Below are 27,923 nucleotides of genomic sequence, written 5' to 3'. Positions count from 1 at the left end.
CGAGGGCGCCGTCGCCTGGCTTGCCCTCGACTGAGCATGCGCGCTGTGCGCACGCTTGCGGGAGGTGGTGAAGGAGCCGTAGCAGAGGGCGGCGTGCGGCGGCGGCGCGACAGAGAGAAGCAGCACCAAGTGCGGGAGGGTGGGAGGAAGAAGGGAAGAGAGAGGAAAAAACCCGGATGTGGCGCATGCGCGCTACGGCGCCTGCCTGGCCGTGTCTGCGGCGGCAGAAGCAGCGGCACCAACAACACCAGCCAGCCAGGGGCACGACGTAGGAGGTGGCGGCGGCGGCGGCTGGAACGTTCCTCCCTCCTCCTCCTCGTGCCTCGCCCCCCCCCCTCCGTCTGCGCGCGCGTGCGCAGAGCGAGAGGCCGCGGCGCCCCTCAGGAAGCCTCCCCCCTCCCGGCTCGTCTCCCTCAGGGCCGCTGAGGAGGCGGGAAGGCGATCGCGAGGGGCGGCCGAGGAGGTGGGTTAGGGGCGCCCAGGAAGGCCCCTCACCGGCGGGAGGGCGGGCAGGCCGCGGCGGCGCCTCTGCTGCTGCTGCCGCCACCGCCGCCGCCCGACACGGGGTCCCGGCCGAGGCCCAGGTAACGCCCCCTCAGCCCCTTCTTCTTCTCCCCTCTCCGCTGCTCGGGCTTTTGTTTTCGCTCCGCTCGCTTTATTTACTACTTACTCGGCCTTGAAGCTCCTTCCCGAGTTAAGAGGCGAGGAGTAGTAGTAATCTCTCTGTGTCTATAAACATTGCCAGGCTGTGATTGTAATAAATCTGCCGCGAGCAGAGAAGGAGAGACAAAGGGAGCCTGGGAGGTCTGTTTTCCCTACTCTCCCCCGGGACCCCCTTTTGTAATGATTTAAAAAGGAAACTCTGCACGTTTACTCTACTTGAGTTACTCCCGAGTAACTCCTGCTTAAGATTGAAGCCCGAGCAGTGGCTCTGGGCGGGTAGGGGGGGCTCTCCGTGGAAGCCCCTTGCAAATTCGCTTTGAGACTTCATTATTCTAATTTTTTCCCCTGCCCCCTTTGCGCGGTGTAAGAGTTCCAGAAGTGTTTCTTTCATCTGTTGCTCTTGCAGCGGAAGGAGACCCCCCCCCCCAAATGGTACCTTTTAAAGGCTTAACATGACTAGTTGGTGGAATCGTGAAGGGGGGTTTTTTTTTGGAGGGGGGAGATTCCCCCGAGGGTCGTCTAGTCCAACCCCCTGCAATGGCATGAGTGGTTTTTGTTCTGTTTGCAGCGGAGCGAGAACACTTGCCACAGTAAACCTGCTAGTTTTTTAAAGTATCGTAAAGCTTGTGGTGAAACTGTTGTGGCGAAAAGAACAAAGAGCTTAGTGGCACCGTAAAAAACCTAAAACAGAGTTATTGTTTGCATGAGCATTTATGGAATAGCGCCTGCTTCATCCGATGCAGGAAAGAAAAAACTGTTGCCACTGTACATCTTCTAAATCTCTCATGGGCCACAAGGCTGCTCTTTTTGAATTATTGCGGTTAACAGTCCTGTGGCACCTTGGAGACTTAGCAGCCTTACTGTGATGAGTTCATCTGCATCGGATGAAGCTGGCTCTAGTCCGTGAAGGCTCATGCCATTTTTTTTTATTAAAAAAACACCTGTTAGCCTTTAGTAGTAACCATAGTAATGAAGTGCCTTCAGCAACATGAGACAGTTATGTCTGTGGGTATTATTATAAAATGCATGGATACTTCTGTTAATTTTCATTTAAAGAATGAATTCAGAAAACTAATTTTAATAATAAGCTGTAATTCTACATATGCTTCTGTGGGTTGCTGTATACCTCTACAGTAAGTTAATGAAGGAGTTGGCTATACTATAACCAACTTCATTAAAACTTGATCTGAAAAGTTGCTCTTGAATGTCATGTTTAAAAACCCTATTATTATGTATTTCTGGATAATAGCCCCCATCCATATTTAAAATATAGAAGGAGATTACACACTCACAAGAGGTGAATTGGTGGGTCGAGAGAGAAGCTTTGTAAAGCATGCTGTGATGTGCCCGAAAAAAGTGATCTGGAAGTGAATAATACTGCCTGAATCAGTGGTAGTAAGTGGGAAGCATTTTGTACAATCAATATAAGAAACTTGTCTTTGTCATACAAGGATTGTGAAGTACTGAAATACAAGGTTATAGAAGCTATTCAGTTCTTTAGTAAGTGTCGGAAGAAGTTCTTTATGCTTCTTCACATTATTGTTAAAACACCAAAAGCCTGATGTAAAAGTACTGTAGAAATGTGAGTCAGTGTTGGATCTAGGTTCCATATCTAGATTTAGCCTTGGGGGTATTGCTAGCTATTGCCTTTCAACCTCAGTTTGTGAAAAGAAGGGTGGGTTATCTATTGACTTTAATCTTAGTAGCTCAGACTTGTGTGCAAAAGAACTTCCCCAATGCACTGTGTTAAAACTAATCTTGCCCCATTGCATTGCTCAGAGGTACATAAAGCACTGAGTGGTTTTATTACAATCAAGCGCTATATACGTTTTGTTAAGTAAATAAAAAATACTGCATGGTAAAAGAGCTTTATTGTGAATGGCAACGAACTTATAATAGCTTACAAGATGTATTTCCATCACATACTAAGTAGGGATGGATTTGCTGTGAATATTTATTCTACTGTTCATCTGTCAAGTAGGGATGCATGTCATCCATCCCATGCAATCACACACATTTTATCCTCTTTTCACTATCATTAATGTGGATTAAGAACATAAGAGCCTCCTGAATAAGGTTGGTCTCACAGTAGCCAGCTCGATGCCTGTGGACATCCACATGCAGGACCCCAGCACAAGAGCGCTGAAGGTTCCAGCAACTATTATTCATAAGCATTGCTGTCTTCTGCCATGAAGGTAGAGCATCAACATCATGGCTAGTAGCCCTTGATAGCTTTTTCATCCATGAATTTGTCTAATCCTCTTCTAAAGCCATGCAAGTTGGCGGCCATTGCTGCCTCCTGTGAGAACAAGTTCCATATGCACTCCATGACATGTTGATGCCACTTATGTTGGTGGAATGGGAAAAATCAATATGTAAAATAAGCTTAAACTCAGAAGCACAGGAAAAAATATCACTAAGATGAATAGCAAGGATTAGAGCGAATGTGTTGAACATGTGTCATGATTAGTGTGTAGCCTTGGGTGCTGGCAGGTGTTGGAAGGGAGTGGGTTGGAAGTAATGTTGGATGATAACACATCCTTGAACAAGTCCAGCAAACAGAGTTGAATAAAGCTATGAGCATTTTATGAGCAGACAGTATTCTGGGAATGAAGGCCAACTTCAGGCAACCAGGCACTGGAAAAGGTTAGACACTGTGACTGCCATTGAAAGGGTTGACAGTGTGGTGGTAGCATTCAGTGGGTGATAGAGTTGGATAGCTATTTCCAGTAGACTTGGTGGCAGGGCTGGGTGATCTGTGGCTCTTCAAATGCTTTGTACCACAGTTCCTATTATCTCTGACCATTAGCCACACTGGCTAGGACTGATGGGAGTTCAGAGTTCAACAACATCTAGAGCGCCAGAGACTAGCACCCATGCTTTATGGATACATTCTCTTTAGATAGCTTTCCCCACCACAATTAATGCACCAATGATTTTTTTTCTTTGACATTAAAAAACTGATCAGTTGCTTGTATGCATCATTGACTGTGAGTCCACCAGCCTGTTAGGAGTGGGCTAAGTCAAGCTGTCTGAGTCGAATTTTCCTTAGATGCAAAAACTGCTATCCATTCTGAATAGGATGATCACATTTCCTAGATATCAGAGAATATGGGAATCTTGTAGGCATCTTACTTTTCGACTGTGATTAGATTCCCTTGCTATAGCTAGGTAAAGGTAAAGGTACTCCTGCCCGTACGGGCCAGTCGTGACCAACTCTAGGGTTGCGCGCTCATCTCGCTCAGGAGGCCGGGAGCCGGCACTGTCCGAAGACACTTCCGGGTCACGTGGCCAGCGTGACGAAGCTGCAACTGGCGAGCCAGTACCAGTGCCGCACATGGAAACGCCGTTTACCTTCCTGCTATAAAGCGGTACCTATTTATCTATTTGAACTTAGGGGTGCTTTCGAACTGCTAGGTGGGCAGGAGCTGGGACCGAACGACGGGAGCTCACCCCGCCGCGGGGATTCGAACCGCCGACCTTACGATCAGCAAGTCCTGGGCACTGAGGTTTTACCCACAGCGCCACCCGCGTCCCCTATAGCTACACTTAAGCAAATTATCCTAACTGTCCATTAAGTTAATTCTGTACACTTTTAGCTACCCTTGCCTTGCTGTTTTCTTTCAGATGATAAGGTGATCTTCCATGCAGTTGTGAATGGCTTTTTACTGGGACCAAACATTTGAGAGTGTTTCCAGTAAATAAGCATTCTTTGCCTCCTGACAATCTCCCCCGCATCCTGCCATTACATCTTTTTCCCCCCTTTGTATTGTTAATGGATTGGATGTTCTGGTTAGTAACAGTATGTTACATTTTAGTGTACTCATTTAATGTCATTTAAGTATTAGGGACACCTCTGACATTATAATCTCAATTACTTTATAGAAACTTATTTATTTTCTTGTATTTAAGCACTTTGCATGCTGCAAGCACTCTCACTGCTCTCCAGCTCGGTTCTTCCATTCCCCCCCCCCCCCCATTATGAGGGATTTTTCACATTCTTAAACAAAACAGTGTCCTATTGCTAGCCAGAGTTAAGTGATTTCTTTTGATTATTCAAAGCTTTTGGGGTTTATTTGTTTGTTTTTGCTTCTGACAGAAGTATCCATTTATATGTCTTAAGTCTTTGCTGTCCCTTATCTCACTATTGTATGTTGCTATGTTGAAATCTTTATCATCAGTTTTCCTGTTTGTATATACTCCCTATTCATTATTCTTTAGTTTTGATGCTAAACCATGCTTTCACACAATGTAATTTGATGCTACTTTTTAATGAAACCCAGAGCTTTTGACCCATGGCTAAGCATAAATTATTATTTATTTGGTCCCCCCCTTTACTGTATTATTATTAACATGGATTTTCCCTTGATAATCAAATTCATATTTTGAATTTCCATTATGCCATCAGGAAATCAAATGTGCATGCAGAACAGAATCACATAGTAGACCTGAGTTCCCATTTAACTAACAGTTAGGTTTTACAGATTATAAAACTAAGCTTTTAAATCTATGAGTTTTGAGATTTTTTCAGTTTATGAATTCACATTCTGGGACTGGTGTGCCTTCAGACATTAAGATACTTAGTAATTATCCTTGATGTAAGCATTCTTGCGCACACTGAAGGTCACCCTAACCTTACGCAATACATCATAAATCCCAGAAGCATTCAAGGTCATCCCAGATAACCCACCTGCCTTTATACTCTAAAGTTTGGCTGGCTACAAGGCACAGAACCTTCTCAGTACAGTCATACCTCGGGTTAAAGTTGCTTCAGGTTGAGCGTTTTCGGGTTGTGCTCCACAGTGACCCAGAAGTAACGGAACGCGTTACTTCTAGGTTTCGCCGCTCACGCATGCGCAGATGCTCAAAATGACATCATGCGCAGAAGTGGCAAAATGCGACCCGCGCAGATGCAGGTAACGTTCTGCTCCGGAACGGATCCCGTTCGCATCCAGAGGTACCACTGCAGTTCCCACCTTACTGTGGAATGCGCTAACATGATATCCCCTTCTCTCTGCACTTCCATGTGATGGTTGTGGCTTGTTTGGAAAGCTTTTCTTACTGTATGCTACTTTTAGATAATTATGATGTTTTTATTGTGGTGATTTTGTAAATGTTTTTGAGAGCCTCGTCTGGCTGTAAAGTGAGATGTAACTTCTTGATTTTTTAAATAAAATTGTCACAGGTTTTTAACAAGGATAAAAGCCACATAACTTCTGGAGTGAATAAAAAGATCAAATGGAGTTGGGTGCTTAGTTGATGGTTTCAGTGTTTGGCACAGATGGACAAATGCTGCAGTCATTTTCATGATCCTTTTATACAACCACATGAAGCATTTTTTGAAAAACAATTTCTTGCTACTTAAAGGTAACAAATTTTAATTGGTGACAAGAAGAGGAGGTCTTTTGAGGTAGAAAGGGGACAGTGAGAGGCACACCTAAATCTACTTCTTGTAGAATGTGTTTCATTGAAGCAGATTTGAATCAGTCAATGAATAATCTAAATGAGCCTTCCCCAGCCTGCTGCCCTCCACATATTTTGGACCACTGAATTTAGGATTATTACTGTTATTTTCATTTCTATCAGTCATTTTCCTCCAAAGGAGACCGGGACAGGAAACAACAAAATTGTGAAAACAATACGAACATTTCAAAAACATTGGCAATGGCTCTATTAGTCATGTGGGCATCTCAACTACATGAAAAAAAAAAAAAGAACTGACATATTTCCAATTTATAAGCACTGGGTTTGCTGGACAGGTGACCTGTCAAGCTGCTATTTACAAGCTTGGATTAGTTGTACATTTGTAAAGAATATTCCTGTTTGATTTAGGTTCTACTCCTTCAGCTTTGTATGTTCTAGAAGCTCCTGTTTTTTATTTTTTTGTTCTGTCACCATTTTTATTGTGTGGGTTTTTTTGCATTGTTGGCTGCCTTCAACTGTAAATAGGTGCAATATAAATTCTACAATAAATACATTTTGTTATGTTTATTTACCTAGGTTTATAGAGGTTTTTAATTTGTAAAGCTAGCTTTGTTGTTTATTTGACCATAGCCAATATCTGATTAGGCCACAATCCTAACTACCGGTACGTATGCTCAGAAGTACATCCCATTGAGTTCAGTGGAGCTTTCTCCTAGGTAGATGGGTTTGGATTGCAGTCTTAGTCACTCTGTTGTGGGTGCCTTTGAGAGGAAGGAGGATATATAATGATGATTATATTTCTTTAAGGATTAATCACTTTATATGCCAACTATGGGCTTATCTACACTTACCTTTCCTGTCCTCTTTCCAGGCACAATTTGTGATTTACAGCTTTGTGTTTGAGCCTCTTTTTTTTTCTTCTTCTTCTCCAGAGCTTTCCCCACAAAACTCTTCTCTTTAAAGCTTAGTCAGAGCAAGCATCATTCTGCTCAAAACCTGAATTGATGTTTACTCTGATTGAACATTGAAGAGTGGGTTTTTGTGGGGAAAGCTTGGGGATGGGAGCCCATTCTGCCTCGGACACGGAGCATTATACCTTCCTAGATAGAGCGGGAGAAAATAGAAGCGTGGATAAGCCCTATTACAGTGCAGTCATGTATAGATAGAGATAAATTTGGAGGGAAGCTCTGTTGAGCTTAAAGGAATTTACTTCCAGGTAAGTGTGCATTGGATTGGAATCTACAGATAAACCTGAGAATTAAACATGTGTAAGAAAGAGTTAAATGTGAGTGTGCATGTGTGCACAGACAAATAAAAAACAGGTAGATTTTTTTTTAAAGTAAGCAAGCAAGCTTAAATACCTGGAATTCCTGAGCTGCTCTTCTGTCATATTGTTTTTACAACATTAATTAAGCATATTTCACCCAGGTCAGTAAAAGGAAATGTATAAATATATGATGTTGCAGGATGAGGTAGTTATGCACTGCAAGGTTAAAATTGGGGGTTGTATTCAATGTTAGTCCTTTTCAGAGTTGATCCATTGAAAAGACCTGACTAACTTAGTCCATTAATTTTAAGGGGTGCTGTCTAATTGCTTTCCTTTGATTGACTGGCAAGTGAATATTCCCCCCCCTTTTGAATACAAATTAAAATCCTTTTTTTATTTGCTGAGAAGGCAGTGGTGGTTGCTACCGCTCTCAAAAGCTAGATTAAAACTTCAGTAGCCTCTTGTTGATTCAAGTGCTTGAATGGCTTCCATTAGACCAGTGGCGTGATGATCTTAAAAGCATTATTGCTCTGCACAGTTGCTGAATGATTCACCCCAGCCTTGAAATTTGTTGTAGCTGGTGTGAGTGATTGTGATTATTGAATTTGTGCCATGTTTTCAGCAGTTAAGTATCTAAGCTGTGTACTAGATTACTGGTCTAGAAATGAGTTGAGGTCAAAACTTTGGTCCATTAGATGGTTTAATACATATCATTTGAGATATGTATTTATTGTTTTACCTTATATTTCAGTAGCAGCATCACTCTAGTGTTGAATATCTTGGCTCTTGACATCCTTATTAATTTATCAAGAAAATTTCCCCCCACAAAAAACAGAAGAGGCCAATTCTAGGAATATGTTTCAAAACAGTCTACAGTGGTGCCTCGCAAGACGAAATTAATTCGTTCCGCAAGTCTTTTCGTCTTGCGAGTTTTTCGTCTTGCGAAGCACGGTTTCCCATAGGAATGCATTGAAAATCAATCAATGCGTTCCTATGGAAACCGCCTTCAGACCAGGTTTGGGGACAGTCTGTCCCCCGACCTCTTCTGAAGGCCGACGGGGGGGGCGAAAGTCTTTGCTCCCCCCCCCCTTCCCGGGACAGCGGAGACTTCTCCGCTGTCCTGGGGCGATTTAAAAATGCTGGCGGGCGGCAGCGAAGCCTTCGCTGGCGGGCGGCAGTGAAGCCTTCCCTGCCGCCCGCCAGCATTTTAAAAACCCCGGGACAGTGGAGGACTTCTCCGCTGTCCGGGGCGATCTTAAAATGCTGGCGGGCGGCAGTGCTGCCGCCCGCCAGCATTTTAAAATCCCCCGGGAAGGCAGGCAGGGGGGACAAAGACTTTTGCCCCCCACCCGCCTTCAGAAGAGGTCCAGAGGGCTCTCCAAGCTGCGGATAGCAGCCTGCTGCCCCGCGTGAGGGGCAGACATTCGCAGCTTGGGGAGCCCTGCAAGACTTCCCCTGCAGGGCTCCCCAAGCGGCGAATGTCTGCCCCTCGCGCGGGGCAGCAGGCTGCTATCCGCAGCCTAGGCGGGAACTCTTCTGAAGGCTGGGGGGAGAAGGGCTTTTCTTCCCACCGCCAGCCTTCAGAACAGCCTTCTGAATGTTGGCGGTGGGGAGGAAAACCTTCCTCCCACCGCAAGTCTTCAAGACAGGTCTGGGAACAGAGGAGAAGCGCTGCGCACCTTCCCCTCTGTTCCCGGACCTGTCCTGAAGGCTTGCGGTGGGAGGAGGGCTTTCCTCCCCACCGCCAACATTCAGAATGCTGTTCTGAATGTTGGCGGTGGGGAGGAAAAACCCTCCTCCCACCGCAAGCCCCGGGAACAGAGGAGAAGCGCTGCGCACCTTCCCCTCTGTTCCCGGACTTGTCCTGAAGGCTTGCGGTGGGAGGAGGGCTTTCCTCCCCACCGCCAACATTCAGAATGCTGTTCTGAATGTTGGCGGTGGGGAGGAAAAACCCTCCTCCCACCGCAAGCCCCGGGAACAGAGGAGAAGCGCTGCGCACCTTCCCCTCTGTTCCCGGACCTGTCCTGAAGGCTTGCAGTGGGAGGAGGGCTTTCCTCCCCACCGCCAACATTCAGAATGCTGTTCTGAATGTTGGCTGTGGGGAGGAAAAACCCTCCTCCCACCGCAAGCCCCGGGAACAGAGGAGAAGCCCTTCGCGCCTTGTCCTCTGTTCCCGGACCTCCCACCACAAGCCTTAGGACAGGTCCAGGAACAGAGGAGAAGGCGCGCTGCGCTTCCCCGCTGTCCCCGGAGATTTCCCTATGGGCTTTCGTCTTGCGAAGCAAGCCCATAGGGAAATTCGTCTTGCGAAGCCGCTAAAAAATCGGAAAACCCTTTCGTCTTGCGGGTTTTTCGTTTAGCGAGGCATTCGTCTTGCGGGGCACCACTGTATTTAGCATCATCTATGGGGGAGTTGGGTATGTTTAGCCAGGAAAAGAGGAGACTGAGATATGATAGCCATCTTCAAATATCTAAAGAGCTGTCCCATGAAGATGGAGCAAGCTTGTTTTCTCCTGCTCCAGAGGGTAAGACCTGAATCAATGGCTTCAAGTTACAAGAAAGACGATTCCAACTCAACATCAGGAAGAACTTTCTGGTGATAAGAGCTGTTTGACAGCGGAGCAGGCTCCCTCCGAAGGTGGTGGACTCTCCTTCAGTGGATGTTTAAAGCAGAGGATGGATAGCCATCTGTCATAGATGTTTTGGTTGACATTCCTGCTTTGCAGGGGGTTGGACTAGATGACCCTCAGGGCCCCTTCCAACTCTACAATTCTATGATTGTATGTATAAAATACTTCACATGCATATGCTTCTCCAAACCACATGTGTCTGCCTGGGCAAAAGAAACACCGTGTACATGATTAGAAAGAGGAAGAGTTAATGGCCTGGTTCTGGTCTTTATGAATTGCATAGGGCAGCAGTGAGCAAACTGTGGTGCAGTACCTATGTTGTACTTTCACTCCCATCAATGCCTGCTGTCTTGGGCAGTGCTAAGAGGTACGGGAAACAATGAAACCCGGAGGGCCACAGCTGTACCCTAGGAAATATAGCCCAGAAAGCCAACTGAAGACTGGCTGAGTAAGCATTGTGATCATCCATCCATCACATCAGTCCTCTTACAGTGATAAGCATGATTTCAACTCCCAAGACTAACAGTCAGGTCACTAACCGATTCAGCAGGATCCCAGTAAACATGTTGGTCTGAGCTTCAGTTTGTCCATTTTGTGTATTGAACCAGGGTCAGACTGTAGCTAGGAAGGGAAGAGGAGGAGCAGGGGTTCAGATCATTGTAATGGGTAGGGTTGATGGGAGATATGACATTTGGAGGGCCTCAAGTTAGCCAACCCTGATGTAGGAGGAAGAGACTTGTGAAGGTATCGGGCGCCTGAAGCAAGGAGGAAAACAAAGCAACCAACAAGAGAAGGGTGTTAAAGAGGGAAACATGTAGAGCAATGTGACCTGCAAACATGGAAGACAAGTTTGCACTTGTGTTGCCCCACCTCGCTACCTTCAAGTCTATATAGCTCACAAATAGATGCAGTGGCAGCTTGCGGCCTTTAGCTATTCTTTATTAATGAAGTATATTATTGATTGGATGCCAGCCAGGGCTTGTGGAACAGATGTCACAGCAATCTAAGCTGAAGCACCTTGCATTTGGTGGCCACATCATGAGAAGCACTTTACATTTCCATGTTTCCGCTTGTGCCAAATGTATAATAATGGTTTTGTATCTGTCCTTATGAGGATGTCCCCACAAGACTATTGCAGCCTGGGAATTAAGCATCAAGACTGAGGGGATATGCATTTACTCACACATACCAGTCAACCCTGAGATCCTTTGAGAGAATAGGGTACTGGAAGGACATCTGTAGATGGAGATTTTACATGCATGCTGTAGTTAAGCCACCTAGAATCACCACTAGCAGAGAGCATTTTGCCTGTTCTTTTTTATTGGAACTCTTAAAAAAAAAAGTGCACATTTCTTCAACTTTGGGTTGCCAGCTCTGGACTCCAACTCTGATAATTTCCAAGTAGTTTAGCCAAGAGTGAAAGGAATTGTATTCTAGCTGCATCTGGGGACCCAAAGTTCAAGAAGGTTGATGCAGGGGATTTTGGCTTTATGGATGTGCACCTTCTGAATCATGTGTGCCCCAACACCACAAGGCAGCAAATGGCAGCAAATTAGGGCTATCCTATCAGTGACTGAGAGAAAAGCAAGCGGGTGGTATGTGTTAAGCTGAGAAACTAAAGCATTCAGCCCCAACCTGGGTCCTCCTGTTGTTGGAGTGCAACTCTCCTTGATCATGACATTTGGCCATGCGAGCCGAGGCCGTTCAAGGCTGCTCAGCAGCATCTGGAGGGAACCAGGAAGTGAAGGAAGGAATTTCTAACTTTTAATTGACACATCAGAACATCCTGTGATTTTCACAGATCCCTGTTGATATTGTTTTCTTTGGTGTAAACACCAGTAAATAGAAGAGATGCTAAAGCAAGCTATGCCGTATCTGCAATGACATTTAAAGCATGCAAGGCATTATCTTTGCAATGCAGCTTACAAATGTTGTCTCTTAATTGTTCAAATACCCCTTTGGGACAGAAATATCCCGAGGAATGAAAAGAGGCAGCATGTTGCACCATAATAGCAATGTTAATTGGAAGAACTGCCATCTGCTTTGAATTCCTACGCCTCCGTTGAAAAGACATAATCCCATACGAAATCAGTGCATTGGTCAGCTCAAAGTGGCATTTTTGTGGGGACTACTTTAAGCCACACATGCATAAAATGTATTCTGATGATAGTTCTGTGATTCAACAGGACATTTGTGTGTTGCTAATTCTTTCTTGGAAGTGATTTTATAACTTCCTGGCTGCTCTGAATGTTAAATGTCAGTTGTACAATAAGTCTTAATTGGAAAGAATTACAGCTACTCTGTTGACAGGGTATAGTGGATTGGATACAGACTAAATGCTTAGAGTATACCCATTGAAATCAAAGGAACAAGTTATGACTAACTCAATTCTCATTTATTTCAGTGAGTCTGCTGTAAGTATGACTAAGTGGATGCAGCCCATTGTTGAGGCCATCCAGGACTCTCAGTTACCAGAGAGCGGAGTTGCACATGGACTTCCGCAAGGGGAAAGCCTATGTGCATAGGTTTCCATTAGAGCTGGAATCCATCATGAAGCATGCCTAATATGTGAATACTGTGGAATAGAGAATGTAGGGGAAACTGTATATCTTCAGGGGCAGAGCTAGGGGCATGAACTTGCTCTTTGGTAATATTCTATTCTGTTATATTCTATTGCAAAAAGGGGTTAGTGTGTCCAGGAAACTTAAATATTGGTGCAGATGTGTATCTGTGTGGGACGCTTGGCACTTTTTCTTTGGACTGTTTATCAAATCAGAATTGGCTTTCCCAGTTGCTTTCATCTCTATCTTTCCCCTTTATAAAGGAAAGCAAAATCTGTGCATGAGGAAAACTTTTAACACTCCTGCCCTGCTGCTTTGCCAGTCAGATTTGGACCCCCCCCCCATCTCTGATTTGACAGCGGCAAAGTATTAAAAGCCAACATAATTTGGAAAACACTAAATGTATCCTCTGCTTTGATGTCTAGTGTGGCTCTTGAGAGCGGAACTAGACATTATAAAAATATGTGTGGTGATTAATGAAAATGATGGGCTCTTCCTCACCCCCTTACTCAATTTCTTACTGGTACTAATTTTAAAATTGCGATAAACTCGCATGATTTGGCTCGTATCAATGCAGCAATCCATTACAGCGGTTACTTTTTGAAAAACAAAGTGCATAAAGGGTTAAACCAGATAGATCCACTGAGCTACATTTTGAGGGCAGGGAACAGAATAAAACATTGTCAAATAAGTATAGATACTGTGGGAAGGCTGTTACATAGTTGCAGAAGAACAGGAGTATGCTTACTTCCTGTTGAATAATCGTCTTGAAAAATAGCTTGAACACACTCAAATATTGCACATGGGGAAAAAACATGTTGATTTCTCATACATGATACTTCCTGGTGGCCTAGACAGTAAACATTTCATGGCCATTCTTGTGATGTTTGTTCTCTCTTCCTTCTAGGTGCATGTTGGAGACAGTTCTTGGCCCACTGACTGGCAAGATTATTTGGTCTTGGAAGTAAAAGCTGTACCAAATGGACAATATGTCTATTACTAACACACCAACAAGTAATGATGCTTGTCTGAGCATTGTTCACAGTTTGATGTGCCATCGACAAGGAGGGGAGAGTGAAACATTTGCAAAGCGAGCAATTGAAAGCTTAGTAAAGAAACTGAAGGAGAAAAAAGATGAATTGGATTCTTTGATTACAGCTATAACTACAAATGGAGCTCATCCTAGCAAGTGTGTTACAATTCAGAGAACATTGGATGGAAGACTTCAGGTTGGTAGAAGCACATATGATACCTTAATATCCTTACTCAGAGAGCAGCAGGGTATGGGTCATTTTGAAGTAGGGAGAGTAGTGGTACGAGAGCATAATTTGCTTTGTGTCATGGAAATCAATTTGGGGTTTATAAAAGGGGTTGGGTCCTTGTGGTATTCACAGGGTATAAAGTGTTGTGTTGCTACCACTTAGTGACATTTGATTCTGTTCCTTGTCATCCTTTGTGATTTTCTATTCTCATTTGAATCTTTCTAGGTGGCTGGCCGTAAGGGTTTCCCTCATGTAATTTATGCACGGCTATGGAGGTGGCCTGATCTTCACAAAAACGAACTCAAACATGTCAAATATTGTCAGTATGCTTTTGACTTGAAGTGTGATAGTGTCTGCGTGAATCCATATCATTATGAGCGTGTTGTATCACCTGGCATTGGTAAGTATGTTCATACTGTATGTGGAGTTGCATTTCATTAATGTTTCATTAGGTGGAGTATTGCAGGTTTTTCATTCACCCTGCTGTCCTGTGCTTTTTCATGATACCTCATATAGCCAGTTGATTCTAGATTATTGCAAAACACCCTTGGGGCTGGACAAGGGCCCATCCCTCCAAAACCCAGTTGCATGTATTTACTTTTTGTAAGGGACGAAGGAATATACTGCTTTTTAGTCTATAGGTAGGTTGCTGCTGTGGCAGCTGCTGCTTACCATGAATGCTGTTCTGGTAGAAGCAAGGTTGCAGCCCTCAGGTCCTCTTGATCTTCACCTCTGTCACTTAAGCCAGCAGTTCTTGGTTTGTGCCTTTCCCTCACACAAAGTAACTTCAGCACTTGGGGAGATCTGCTGGGAGAACAGGCTTTCCTGACAGTGGAATAACCCAGACCTTTCCTTCCCACTTTAGTGGGGATGCAGGCCAAATCTTACACCAGGGAGTGATGTTCTGTATTTCTCTGCTCTTAGGGAAAGCAATAGCAGGAAAAGGTACAACAGCTGTGGGGTTAACATGAGTAGAGAGTTCCTGCCTCTCTTTGGACAGGGTTATTCTTCAGAAGTGTGCATGCACACGAAAGCTCATACCAAGAAATAACTTAGTTGGTCTTTAAGGTGCTACTGGAAGGAAATTTGTTTTGTTTTTTCCAGTATTGGTGTTAGAGGGAAGTGAACAGGTAAGGAGACAGTTTTCCAGTTTGGTATTAAAAGTTGTGATAGAAAGTTATTTTAATGAGTATTTTAAGAGTAAAATTTCACTTTTCCAGTTTTCCACAAATGCTGAAGGAAATGTTTAATTGTGCTTAATCTGCAGTATGCCTCCAGTTATTTACTCACCTTCAGTTTATAGGCTATATAGATAGTAAAATATTAGTTTATTGGTATTTAAAACTGAATTAGTGACTTTATATGTTCTTTTCTATTTAAAGATCTTTCAGGATTGACACTGCAGAGTTCAGGTAAGCTATATGTGAAATCATAAGAAGTATAAACAGCAGTATCTCTTAAGGTGAATGCCTCTTCAATTTAAAGCATATGCAAAGCATTGCTAGGGAAATTACTTTGAGAATACTCAAGTTAATTGATATACAGACATCTTCCACTTGTGTGCGATGGACTCACGCCCGCCTGTGTATAGGCGTGGTGGCAGGAAATACTAAAATAACTTAATTCATACCCGGAAATGGAGGGAAAGAGATGGAGTGTCCTTGTGGCTCATTAGGAGACCCTCCCCAGAGTCCAAAGAGGACCGAAGAGGAGAAGAGAGGTGCAGCAGGGCTTTGTTTATGCTGCTTAGCCTCCCCACCTAACAGCTGGTATGTGGGGTAGCGGAGCAGTAGCTGCCGCTTTCCTGCACTATCTCCAGTCAGCCCCAGAGCTTCAATTCCAGTTATGGATATTTTGGGTACAATATTTTTGATTTTTGGAGAGAGCACATCAGAGAGGGTATTTAAAGGGTGTTTAGAGAGTGTTCCCCATTTACGCAGTTTTCACTTATGCATGAGGGGCACTGGAAGGTAACCCCTGTGTAAGTGGGGAGTCGCCTGTACTATGGGCCACACAAACGTGTACAGACATGAGGGTAGAGAGAGAAAGGTTCTTAGGCTGGGGTATACTGACATTTTACACCAATGATTTCAGTGCTACTGGATGTAGCTAACTAAATTAAATCAACTAAATTTAATTTAGCAATCTTAATAAGATATTGCATGTATCTAAAATGTTAAAATTCTAATTATATTTGTTCTATGTGTTCACTAACAGAAGATGATTAGGTTGGATATCTTCAACTCTTTTCTGTTCGAAGTTTGTTGAAAACAAGTTTAGGAATTGTTGATGGTTTTGTTTTGTCAAACTGGAATTAAATCCATTTCCATTGATTGCTGGGGAAGTGAAAATCCCCCCCCCCCCAAAGTGTATTTTTTTTATTTTTTTATTTTATTTTAGGGGTGCTAAGCAAGCCCCAGAGATTTCCGATTTAATCCCTAGAGCACAAATGTGGGATGGATCCAAGGGATTAGGATGCCCAACAAAATAAACTGGAATAGGCATAGACAAGGCAAATAGGCTTTGATTTGAAGAGGATGTGAATTGCTTTGTTTGCTCCACTTTCCAAAACTGAATAATCTGTACATACATAAAGCATAATACCAGTTCTGAATTTTAAGAGTTTTGGCCCCTGAAATGTTTTTGTTATGTAGAATGCTGATGACTGTTTTTTAGTTTATTGCTGGTCTTAATTGTTGAATGTTTCAATTAGTCACTTTAAAATATAACTTTATTGTTTTACTCATTTGGTACACTGCTTTGATGTTTTCTTTTACAGTCAAGTGGTGTACACCTTTTATGAAATAAGTAATGGGGGAAAATACATCCCTAAAGGGGTTGCCTGTCCAACCTTATTTTGAATATATCACCAAGCAGCTTACTTTATTACAGATCTGCCCTTATAGTTAGAAGAGTTTCCCCAATTCACTTATCCTAAGTTTCCTTCCTTGTAATTTAAAACAGTATCTTCTCTTTCTAGTCTGTGGATAATGTCAACAATTGCTGTCCTTTCTGAGATTTTTTTTAAAAAGTGTATTCCCTCCCTTAATATTTCCTTGTAACTTAACCTTTTATCTTATCACAGCACCCTCAAGCATGTTGGTGAAAGATGAATATGTTCATGAATTTGAGGGGCAGACATCGCTGTCAACTGCTGAAGGCCATTCAGTTCAGACTATCCAACATCCGCCTAGTAACAGGGCATCTACTGAAACCTACAGCACCCCATCCATGTTAGCTCCTTCTGAGTCTAGCACCACCAGCACCACCAACTTTCCCAACATTCCTGTCGCTTCCACAAGTAAGATAACTCTGTTTATTTTAAAGATTACAAAACTTGTATCAACTTCTTTCAAACTTGGCAAAATTAACTTCTATTTCAAACTGGCGAGATTACAAATTGGAATACTGATGTGGTTCAAAGAGCAAAGCAACCCTTGCTCTGCCGTATTGGAGGGGGTTTGGATGAGGTGGTGGTGCTCTTCCACCTGGCTGTGCTGGCACAGGAGCTTTTCCACTGGAGAACTCCCCATGGCACCTGCCCAAATGGAAGCTACTTCCAGTGTTCTCCCTGCTGGTTGTTGCCAGTGGAACACACCAAAATGCGACGGAGGGGGTAGAGTTGGCTGTGCTTCTGTCACATGCCATTCTGTCCTCTTCACTGTGCTAGCATGGGGACTAGTGTAGCATACAGACATTTCCCCCTCTTCTCTCCCTGCTTCCCTTCCACTCTGGCCAGTGTGAACTGCAGGACCGTGGACGCCGCAGTGGTTGCACCACCCCTGTTAAGCCCCACTGCTGCTGGTCAGGGGTTTAGAATGCAGCCACAGTCTCAAATTACCTTATATGTTTTCTCTTCTTCCCACCCTTGATTGATATTTTGTTACATTTCATTATTGATTTTACTGCAATTTAATTAGTGGGGAAATTTCATAATGCTTTGTAATTATATGACATATGCTTCTTAAGTAACCCTTAAGCTGAGTATGAATGTAAGTCTCGAAAGCTGTTATCATTTGATTCCTAGTGTTGTGCAAATGATTGGATTGAAGAAAATAATTTACGAGCGGTGGAAACATGGCTAAACTTACACACACACACACACACACACACACACTTGCATGCTCACAGCTGTGTAGATTGTGTGAGTGCAGATTTGTTTGTGCAAGTATGTGGTCAACAGGTATAGCATTAGAAAACATTTTGAAATTCAGTTCTAGTTCCCATTGTTGTAGAGAGAAGTTGTGTGTGCAGTTACCTGAAGTACGTACAGAAGTCAGAAGGCTGAGAAATGCTTTAGTGACTTGATAGTGAAGAGTTAATTGAAGACCCCTGGGTATCTACCATTGAGTATCAACATGTGAAAGCTAATTCTTTTTTCATTTAAATAGTTTTATTGAGTTTTCAAGAAGTAGGTAAATATGTAAGCAGAGGAAGTTCAATAAAGTATGTTAGTATATCTGCATTACAGGCAACGTCCAATTTATGTGGGGGTTATGTTCTGGGGCCCCCTGCTTGTAACAGAAACCATGTTTATTGGGAGCATCATGGAGGGGCAGTGGGGCTTGCATAGCCCCCACGCATCAGCTGAGTTGATCAGCAAGCCCTGCTGTTCCTCTAGTGGCTCAGCTAAGTGCTTCTGCCTCTCAGGCTCTTCCACAGCTGACACATGGGGCAGTGGCTGCTGTTGCGCTACCCTGCTCATCAGCGGTTAGGTGGGGAGGCCTCAGCAAAGCCCCACTGGGCCTCCAGCTCATGAGAAGACCCTCTCCAGAGCCCAAAGAGGATGTGTTCCCCATTTCCAGGTTCCACTTTTGAGATCCTGGCACCACAAGGTCGCACACAAATAGAGCGATTGTAAATGGGGAGTTTTCTGTACATCATTGCACTTCACTTGTTCAGTAAACAAACAGACACAGAACCACTATGACAAATAACCAAACTAACTTATGTGAAAGTTAATACTAAGACTTTCAGACTGCCATTTAAAACCTACCCAGAGGATGAAAATAAGCCCATGCACCTCCAAGTATAACTAAGAAAAAGGCTGTCAAGCAGTGTCTTTTTTGTCATTAATCCATACACATGTAAATGAAAGAATAGGGAATCAAACAAGATCCATTACAGTTTTTTGGGGTGGGGGAAAGGTGTATGTAGCCCATACCTCTATCAGTCTTTAGCACTGATATAGTTTGATCCACAGCCTTCTCTTACCTGGTATGCTAGAACTCTGTTTCCTGGCCCATTCATACACACTGCAGAACATCAACAAGGAATCTCTTTGTTCTAGTTTGTCTCTTCCCACCTTACAGGTTTGGGGCATATAGAGCAATTCTGTTTATAAGTTATTTGGCATTAAGCAGCCAGTGTTAGTAATGAACCATATTTTGTGTCATGGCTTCCTGAAGGTGCCAAAATCAAATAAGTAATTTTACAAAATAAAGGGCAAAGAAGCAGAATTGTGATGCTAACATCTGTCTAATGATAACTCATTTTAAGGCAGGTATTAACTCTCTTAAATTTTGCCAGGTCAACCCCCCAGTATGCTGCCTGGTAGCCACAGTGATGGACTTTTGCAGATTGCTTCAGGGCCTCAGCCAGGGACACAGCAGAATGGCTTTACAGCTCAGCCAGCTACTTACCACCACAGTAAGTATTTTTTATACCGTACATCAGTGTTTTAGGGCACTGCTAGTTTTTCAAATGAAATGGAGCGGGGAAGGGGTTTCCTAGGTAAAGCAAATTGATCAGACTTTTCTACTCTGCATTTTTAAGACAGTACAACAACTTGGACTGGGAGTCGAACTGCCGCCTATACACCTACCATCCCTCACCATCAAAATGGGCATCTTCAACATCATCCACCTATGCCCCATCCTGGACATTACTGTAAGCACCCTTTTATTACCGCATTGAGATGCACTTACTTTTTGTGCAGCATCTTGGTGGCTGCAGGAGAGGCAGTAATGGTGCAGTGGGCTTGGACCAGAAAGATCTCACTTTAGGTGTTTGCTCAGCTACAAAGGCCCTTGTCTTGTCTCGGGCACTGTCTCTCACCCGAACCTACCACACAGGAAAGGAAATGATATGGGAAGGGTGGGATATAAATGTAATGAAACAAAATAAGGAAAACCACGCATGTTTCAGGTAGGCATGCTCATCTCTTATTCTTCTGTTTAACAAGCTGCAAGTGTTTGTACAAACAACACTTTGAGCAATGGTTGGGGTACTATTCCAAAAGTCGTTTCTGCCTTACACATTTGGGCATTCTCTATGTGTGTCTATAAAGGCTGAGTTATCTGAGTTTATGTATACAATTTGCACTGTACACGATCCCCCCCACTGATTTCTACTGTCTGCCCTATTTACTGTAACTAATAAATCCAAATATTTAGTGGTCATTTGTTTTTGGAGGATGCAGGGACTTGTGAGGAGAGTAGACAAAGAATAAGCACCATGACTGTATTTATTTTGCATTTTTTTAGGGCCAGTTCATAATGAACTTGCATTCCAGCCACCTATATCAAACCACCCTGGTAAGTGCATATAAAGAACGTTCAGTTGAATTGGTGTTCTTCTATGAGTTAAGAATGTCAAATTGAAAGCAGCTTCATGCTCCCTTTAAAATCTCTTCTACCATTCATTTGACCTTTAAAAAAACCCCATATGTAAACTTTTTTAAAGAAACCTGTGAAAAAGTTATAGTTTTGAAAGGCAAAATTGAATAAGCTCCCTATTTCTAGAGACACGCAGTGAAGAGATTTAGCAAAAGCTTGAACAACTATGTTCTAGAAGTTGATTCCCTATGCTCCTTCTCTGCTGCTTGTTTGCCTGGTGCTCTGCATTCACTTCTCTTCTCTTTCTTCCTCCTCCCTACTCCTGGGGGGATAAAAATCAGCTCCAGAATACTGGTGTTCCATTGCCTATTTTGAGATGGATGTCCAAGTTGGCGAAACATTTAAAGTACCTTCAAGCTGCCCAATTGTTACAGTTGATGGATATGTGGACCCTTCAGGTGGAGACCGCTTTTGCCTCGGTCAGCTCTCCAACGTTCATAGAACAGAAGCCATTGAGAGAGCGAGGTATGTTATTTCTGGAAAAGTAAGCAACCAAAATGAACAAGGGGCTGGAGCAAATCTGTGCGGAAAGGCTGCAACATTTGGGGAGGTTTAGTTTAGAAAAAAGGCAGGTACAGAGGGAAATTTCATGTAAAGGTTGGAATATTTCATGCTAAAGGTTGGAATATTCAAGACAGACAAAAGGCAGCACTAATCCCAGGATTCCTGTGTTATCAACAGTTGTTTTGTGCAGTATTAAACATGGAATTGTCGCTTTAAGGTACCCCAAGACTCTTTATTGTTTTTGCTGTCAACAGATTAGGCCTGCTATCCTACTGGAAATTAATGTTTTTTAAGTATCCCTCCCCCTGAAGGAGCTGCCTACAAACTGAACTGATTTTCTATATAACTGTTTCCCCTTCTTGCATTGAGTGGTCTGGTCTTTTTCAGGTTGCATATAGGCAAAGGTGTGCAGCTGGAATGCAAAGGTGAAGGTGACGTGTGGGTTCGGTGCCTCAGTGATCATGCAGTCTTTGTTCAGAGTTACTACCTAGATCGGGAAGCAGGGCGTGCGCCAGGCGATGCAGTCCACAAAATTTATCCAAGTGCATATATAAAGGTTTGTGTGAATCTGTTGGGTGGCAGTCAATATTTTCTAGAAGCCTTTCCTGACTTGTTTTTTCTCCTTATTTCTTTTTCTTTTTACTGTAATTATGTTTGGCATTGCAAGTAGAAGGGAAACAAGTTTTTATTTTCTAAGAACAGCCTATAGCCAAAATAAGAATTAAAATATAAGCTTATGAAGAGCAGTCTTAGGAAGTGGTGGGAAGATGGAGACCATTCCTTCGAGGTTTGCTGCCAGGCTCACAGACATTGGATTCATTCAGTCTCTCTGTAAGCATGAGACCCACGATCAGATTTAAAACCCTCGATTAGGCTTGATGACTTCAAACATCAAAATTAATCATTTTATGCAAGTTGATTTTTGTGAGATGTTGACAGGTTGTCATTTTAATTCTAACTATAATGTGAACTGTTTTAAGAACTCAACCCATGCTCATGCTAGCATGTATTTGTGGCCTTTCTCAAACGTCATGAAATCAGGCTGACCGCCCTTAATTTGTGGAAGGAAAATAGATCTGACCCACGTGTGGGTATTTTAAGACTTGGCTGGGCCCCTAGGTTCAAAACATGGGGCTTTGCACACTCTCCAGTTAGCTAGCAGCACAGTGTGGAATATTGGTTGTTAAACCCTTTTGCATATCCCGTTTAGTCTACCATAAAATGCTTGCCCCACTTTCTACCCTTCTTGCAATGAGCAGTCCACACACTGTTATAAATAAGTTTAACATGTTCTAATTACTAAATCCAAAAGTGGTTCATGTATTATTCCATGCAGCAGCAAGGAGAACACAGGTAGATTACTCTTGGGTGCAAAATACAGTATATTATTTCAAACATGTTATCTGAACATGAACCAAGTTCATACATATCCGTCCTGGTGGATTACATGGCGACAAGAGAGTTTGAGAAAGGAATAAAAACACCTTCCCTTGTGGAAGAGAAGGGGTGTGACTTAGCTGAGACTAGGAACAGAACTCTGTGGTCTTAAAACCTCCATGTGTTAACTAGCACTCATGCATGCTTGTGTTGGGCTGCAGTTTCCCACATAATTTACTATAGATTCCTACTCTTTTCCCCAAATTCACTTCCACCCTGTTCAGCACTTTTCCCTCGCTTTGTTCTTTTCCTATACCCCCACCCTTAATGTCTTTCCAACATGTCACTTCTCCAACATTCAATAGCCTCAAACCATGTGGTGTAAGTGTGCTGTTTATGTTGTTGCCCAGCCATTCATTATAATTCTCATGTGCTGATTTGGTGCCTAAGTTTCCCATGTGCCTTTTCACAGAAGCCACCATCATTCAGTCTGGTCCATGGTCTTCTGTTCCTGAAGCATGTGGCAGGAACTTAACAAACAGTTGCTACTCTATGTAGTAACAATCCCTACACAGAATACATTTATGTGGCTTCTTCTGCATGATTCCTGGTGTCTGCCTTCGCAGTTCGCAGAGCCCTTGTTGTGTTTTCCACAGTGCATACAGCCAGTGGCGTCAGAATCTTAGAAGGAGATTCTTAGAAGGAGAACAGCAAAGGGAGAGAACAGTCAGCTTTGTGTTCTAGAAATAAACTTAGCCAGACAAGTTTGTTCCAATTTTTTGAGTTACCTGCACATTCTGCATTGTGAAAGCCTTAAGTGGTGGGAATTCCCAGTGGTTTTAATTTTGGCGGGTGTTCTTTCGAAGACTAATTTGTAATCTCTGCTGTTTCTTTTTTAATAAGGTGTTCGATTTGCGTCAGTGTCACCGTCAGATGCAACAGCAGGCTGCTACAGCACAGGCTGCAGCTGCTGCTCAAGCTGCTGCAGTTGCAGGAAATATTCCTGGGCCAGGATCTGTAGGAGGAATCGCTCCAGCCATCAGTAAGTGGCATATAAAAGTAAATTACCAGCTTTCCCCACCGCTCTCTGCTATTATTCACTTTTGAAGTGATTTTGGCAGGGATAAATTAAATTCGATCATGCCAAACTGTGGATTGAGCTTCCAAATGTGTAAACAAACCATGATTTATAGTTGTTCACTTGTTTCCTTTTCCTTTTTTGTTCACCACTCCCGTTTCCAGATGCAGTGATCTCTGGAGGCTTAAAATTAGAGAGGAACAGGCAAGGGCAAGGGAGGGGGAAAACGTACAAGCATCCTGGCCAGCAAATTAAAATGTAAGGCAAACCCACTCAGTCACCCAGACCAGCCAGGCAATCGGACGGGCAAGGGCAATAGAGGGGAAAAACATACAGGCACCCTGGCCAAAATTAAAATAAAACGCACAGCCACCAAGGCAGAGGCCAGGGAAGGAAAGTGAGGAGACAAGTGAGATAGAAAGACGGCACTCATACTCAGACCTCGCTGTTGGTGGAGAGACCATGTGCTGGGCAAAGGAAAAAACTGCAGCTTAAGAAAGGTAATTCACACTTAAACCGCCCAAACAAATCCAGCACCAGGAGTGGGGGAAAATAAAATGTAGGTTTTTACACAGAAAAGAGGACACAGCAAGACAGCAAGGCAGACTTGGGTGCCTAGGTTTTTTAAAAGCAGTAAAGCAATGAGCGCACGCAAGCCTCCTAAATTTAAAAAGGCAAGCCAGGAACCAGACAGCCTCCACACACACAAACACCCCCCGACTCCAAACCTCGTGGCTGAGCTCTTCCCTGCGATGACTCGCAACGAGACGACGGCGAAGAATGAGGCCGGGGAGAGGCTGGCACTGCAGCAAAAGGCTGCTGAGCACGCCCCCTCGGAGGCAACTGGTTGGGTGCCTGCCGAGGGGCGTGGGCGCCAGCCAGGAGAGGTGGAGGCAGGGGTCCAACGCCCCCTGCTAGGGGCGGTGCTCGGGCTCCCGCCCACAACCACTCCCCTCTCTTCCAAGGAGGAGAGTCTTTCCTTTTCCTTTTTTGTTCATCACTCCCGTTTCCAGATGCTGTGATCTCTGGAGGCAAACAAATTAATAGAACTGCGGTTTATCAGTTCAGACAAAACAAACCGTGGTTTGCAACCCTATTGAACCATAGCTTCGCACGATGTCTGGCTTGAGCTGTACATGTGTCTATCTTGTTTTTCATCAGGGAATTGGTTTTGTCCCCTTTCAACATGACATACCCCTGTGGTGAGTTGACAGGAGTGCTGGGTGTGAAAGCATTTACAGAATTCCTTTCCCATGGGAATTCACATGATGCAGCAGTTTTTGATAAATGCTTGGAATGTCATGAAGGAGGAAACTGGAGGCTGCAGTTCAGATGAGACAGCTATATCTCCTACTGCTTTTTAAATCTGGAAGATGGTTTTAAAAAGTTCCCTGCAGGGCAGAAGCAGGGGTTGGTAAGCACCAGCTAGGAACTGCTACCAAAATTGGACAAAAGAATCATGGATTCTGCCGGGTAGTGTAAGTTTCTTCTGAAATGCTGCTGGAATGTTAGGCTCTGTTAAATTGAGCTTTGGCATCAGGATTTAGGCCTTGAGGATTCTAATAGGACAGTAATAGCTGTTACACATTTGTTGCATATTTTCTTTAGCCAAGAGCATAAACATTTTGAGACTATTGGAAACTGTTGCCGCTCACCCAGCAAACAAATTTTAAATATTTTCAGAAATCTGGGAAGTGTTTGGCAGCAAGCATTGTTGCTGTTAAAGCACCCAAGCCACTCGAAAGCTGGGTTGAGGCTGGCAAATTGCTTACCTGAAACCGAAAGCTAAGAAGGGTGTTTAATGCAGTCCCTGGCTCTTTTTAGGTTTGTCAGCTGCAGCTGGAATTGGCGTGGATGACCTTCGCCGCCTGTGTATCCTCAGGATGAGCTTTGTCAAAGGTTGGGGACCTGATTACCCGAGGCAGAGCATTAAGGAGACGCCGTGTTGGATCGAAATCCACCTGCATCGGGCCCTGCAGCTCCTAGACGAAGTTCTCCATACCATGCCTATTGCAGACCCCCAGCCCCTAGACTGAGACCTTGCTGCTGTTCTTAGCTGTTATAGAGTGAGGATGGCGGATTGTAAAATACAATTTTATTAACCGGAAGATATATTTTGCTTCCGTTCTGCTTAATCTTTTAACCAGGTTTTAAAGAGAAAATGTCTTTGCCACCTTGCTCTCAGCAGAAAAAAAAAAATCAGAACCTGCAGGAATTCTGAATAGTTTCACACCTTCGGGCTTGTTCTGTAGTTGTGGGAAGCTGACGCCAAGCAGCAAAGTTTTGATTGTGGTCTTGGCGTGATCACTGCTGTGCTTAAGCCTTGGAAATCTCACTTGGCTTGATTAAGGGAACCTCCCCCCCCCCCCCGCTCCATTCTCTTGGTGGCATGGATTTTGGGGGGCTCCGCTTAAGCACTTATTCAGCCTGCCCCTTAGCTAGATCCACCCCAAATGAGCAAAATCATGTTGATTATTCTAAAGGGATGGTTTCTGGTGCTGCACTTTGCTACAGCACTGGGGCACGTCTCATAGCAAGGCTCTGTATGTGAAATATTTATATACACATAATCATTTGAAACACACTAGAAATGGATGGGCTTCGAAGTTGGCACTAAATGTAAATGCAACATAAAATATTCAGCAAGGAGAACTGCCAGCTAAATTATGTAACCAGTGTGCAATGATACATATTTTCATTACTATTCCCAACTGATTTCCGCTACAGTGAAAAGGCTGTAAAACCTGGACAGTTGAGATAGCATTAATATGTGTTTTACTGCACTTGGAGTGCCATTTCAAAACCTCATAATCATGTTGATGGTTGCATCGCCGAGAATCCAGATTTTATATTTTTTAACATTTCTACTCAGGGCAAGATGGCAAACTTGTTTTTATACCTCTTGGTTATTTTAAGCTCTTTATCCCATCAATGATTTTATCTATTTGCATTGACTTTGTATAGAGAATTTCAGGTAGAAGTTGCAAATGTATTGGCTGTATGACAGATGCAATATTATGCTTTCTCTAGTTAATAAAACTACTGGAAAAAACTCTCAGAACTCTGATAGAAATTTATCGACAGTTTTTGTAAGTATTTTCCTACGTTTTGAATCCTTTCATCTGGAGTCCTGGATAAAGTTTCTGCCTGAAAATTCTGCAGGAAGCAATGGGAGGGTTTTTCTCCACTTTCTGGCTTGCTTTCAAACTCTGTGGTGTCAGCTGTCTTTCCCCTTTACGTAGATCCAGTATTATAAGAACAAACGGTGGCAGGAATGGACACTGGCAGTTCCCCTAGCTAGCAAGCATACAGAACAGTGCAGAGCACATCTGGCCTGCAGCATCTCTCCCCTTTGCCCAACCCAGCTCCTGGTATCTGAGTCCCCTGCCTGTAATAGTCTCCCTCCTCAACTCAGCCTGACTTATTTTTTGCCTCGCCCTCCAGTTTTCTATGAAACCAAAGGATTCTAAAACTTTTGATCATCTGAAAAGGTGTCCTGATTAATCAGGCAACTTTTAAATTTTATTTTTAAAGTTAATAATTGTCAGTATAAGTGCGTACATAGAACTGTAGGTGGCAACCTCCAATTTTAGTGGAGGCGCCCCTCTCCCCTGCTGCCTGAAAAAGGAGTGCTCTGTAAGATGGTGCCTGTTTTTATAATCTAAAGACAAAGCATGGTTTTTCTTCAAAACTATGTTATTCCTATGCAAATGTATGCAGACTTAATTGAGTAATCAATTAAAAGCCATAAAATTAATCAACGAAAGAGTTCTTTAAATGAGCGACAACCCCAATGGAAGTTAAGTAATTTTATGTACTCAGCATTTTTTTATTCTTCATGTAGAATTTCTTCCCCGCCCCCACGCTTAAGCAAAAAAAAAAAAAAAAAAAAAAAAAATACAGCTTTGCATCTTGTGGGTGGGGTGTGGGTGTTTGAAACTTTGCAATTCCTGGAAGAGAATTTTTTGCCCTGCTCTTAAGTGTTGAACTGAAACACAGGGGCTGCTCTAAAGCAGGCTCAGCAGAATGGTTAACCCGGCTCCAAATGTAGCCTCTGAATGAGTTAGTCATCAGTGTAGGGCCTGACAAGCACACCAGGGCATCAGAGTGGAGGGCAGCTGGAAACCAATGTGTGCTAGAGCTTTTCCAAGTCTGTAAATAGTGCAAGAAGCATCAAAGCAGTCAGACAGGTTTTCCTAGGCGAGTCTCACTTCAGAGATGCAAATGTACCAGTTGCCTTGGCTTTCTTTCAAAAAAAGCATGGGAGGCCTTGTGGGGAGAGAGTGTGTGAGTGCTAGATTTTGCTCACCTCCCAAGTATATCCTCTGTATACATCTTGGGCTACTTTGAATGGTCAGTGATGGAAGGAGAACCCTGTGTAGCCCCCGTTCCAATTTATGTAATAAAAAAAAAGGGGGGGAGCCAAACAATTTCTTCCAACCTGGAGACTATGTATATCATGAAAACCCAGAATTGTGTGAAGAAAAATGGAATGCTTCAAACTGTACGAATTATAGAAATAAAGCAGATTTGCATACTT

At 43.4% G+C, this 27,923-nt stretch overlaps 1 protein-coding gene across 5 annotated transcripts; it reads left to right on the top strand.

Moving 5' to 3' along the window:
* Positions 1–59: 59 nt before the first annotated feature.
* On the top strand, positions 60–27,923 carry SMAD4 (SMAD family member 4). 5 transcript variants are annotated; one of them, XM_083702806.1, is made up of 13 exons: positions 1,918–3,834; positions 4,207–6,030; positions 13,453–13,774; positions 14,033–14,207; positions 15,190–15,219; positions 16,893–17,108; positions 19,337–19,456; positions 19,583–19,696; positions 20,293–20,343; positions 20,706–20,889; positions 21,316–21,484; positions 23,209–23,347; positions 25,208–27,923. In XM_083702806.1, exons 3-13 carry the CDS (start codon positions 13,526–13,528, stop codon positions 25,417–25,419), a joined length of 1,659 nt encoding a protein of 552 aa, XP_083558932.1. In that variant the 5' UTR covers positions 1,918–3,834; positions 4,207–6,030; positions 13,453–13,525; the 3' UTR covers positions 25,420–27,923. The 5 variants fall into 5 exon arrangements, with proteins under 5 accessions (XP_083558931.1, XP_083558935.1, XP_083558934.1 ...); XM_083702805.1 differs by lacking the exons at positions 1,918–3,834; positions 4,207–6,030 and adding an exon at positions 60–584; XM_083702809.1 differs by lacking the exons at positions 1,918–3,834; positions 4,207–6,030 and adding an exon at positions 185–584 and having other exon boundaries at positions 20,712–20,889.

This window comes from Podarcis gaigeae (genome assembly GCF_964106915.1).
Source record: "Podarcis gaigeae genome assembly, chromosome: 11".
In the NCBI taxonomy this organism is placed as follows: Eukaryota; Metazoa; Chordata; class Lepidosauria; order Squamata; family Lacertidae; genus Podarcis; species Podarcis gaigeae.
The sequence above is the reverse complement of the archived record's forward strand: the minus strand, read 5'-3'. Positions and strand labels throughout refer to the sequence as shown.

What these genes read in the sequence shown, in the direction of transcription:
- SMAD4 (XM_083702805.1), top strand. Translation starts at nt 13,526, where the DNA reads ATGGACAATATGTCTATTACTAACACACCAACAAGTAATGATGCTTGT. An exon ending in TGTTGTATCACCTGGCATTG is followed by an intron (nt 14,208 to 15,189) that starts GTAAGTATGTTC and finishes TTCTATTTAAAG; the next exon opens with ATCTTTCAGGATTGACACTG. An exon ending in ATTGACACTGCAGAGTTCAG is followed by an intron (nt 15,220 to 16,892) that starts GTAAGCTATATG and finishes ATCTTATCACAG; the next exon opens with CACCCTCAAGCATGTTGGTG.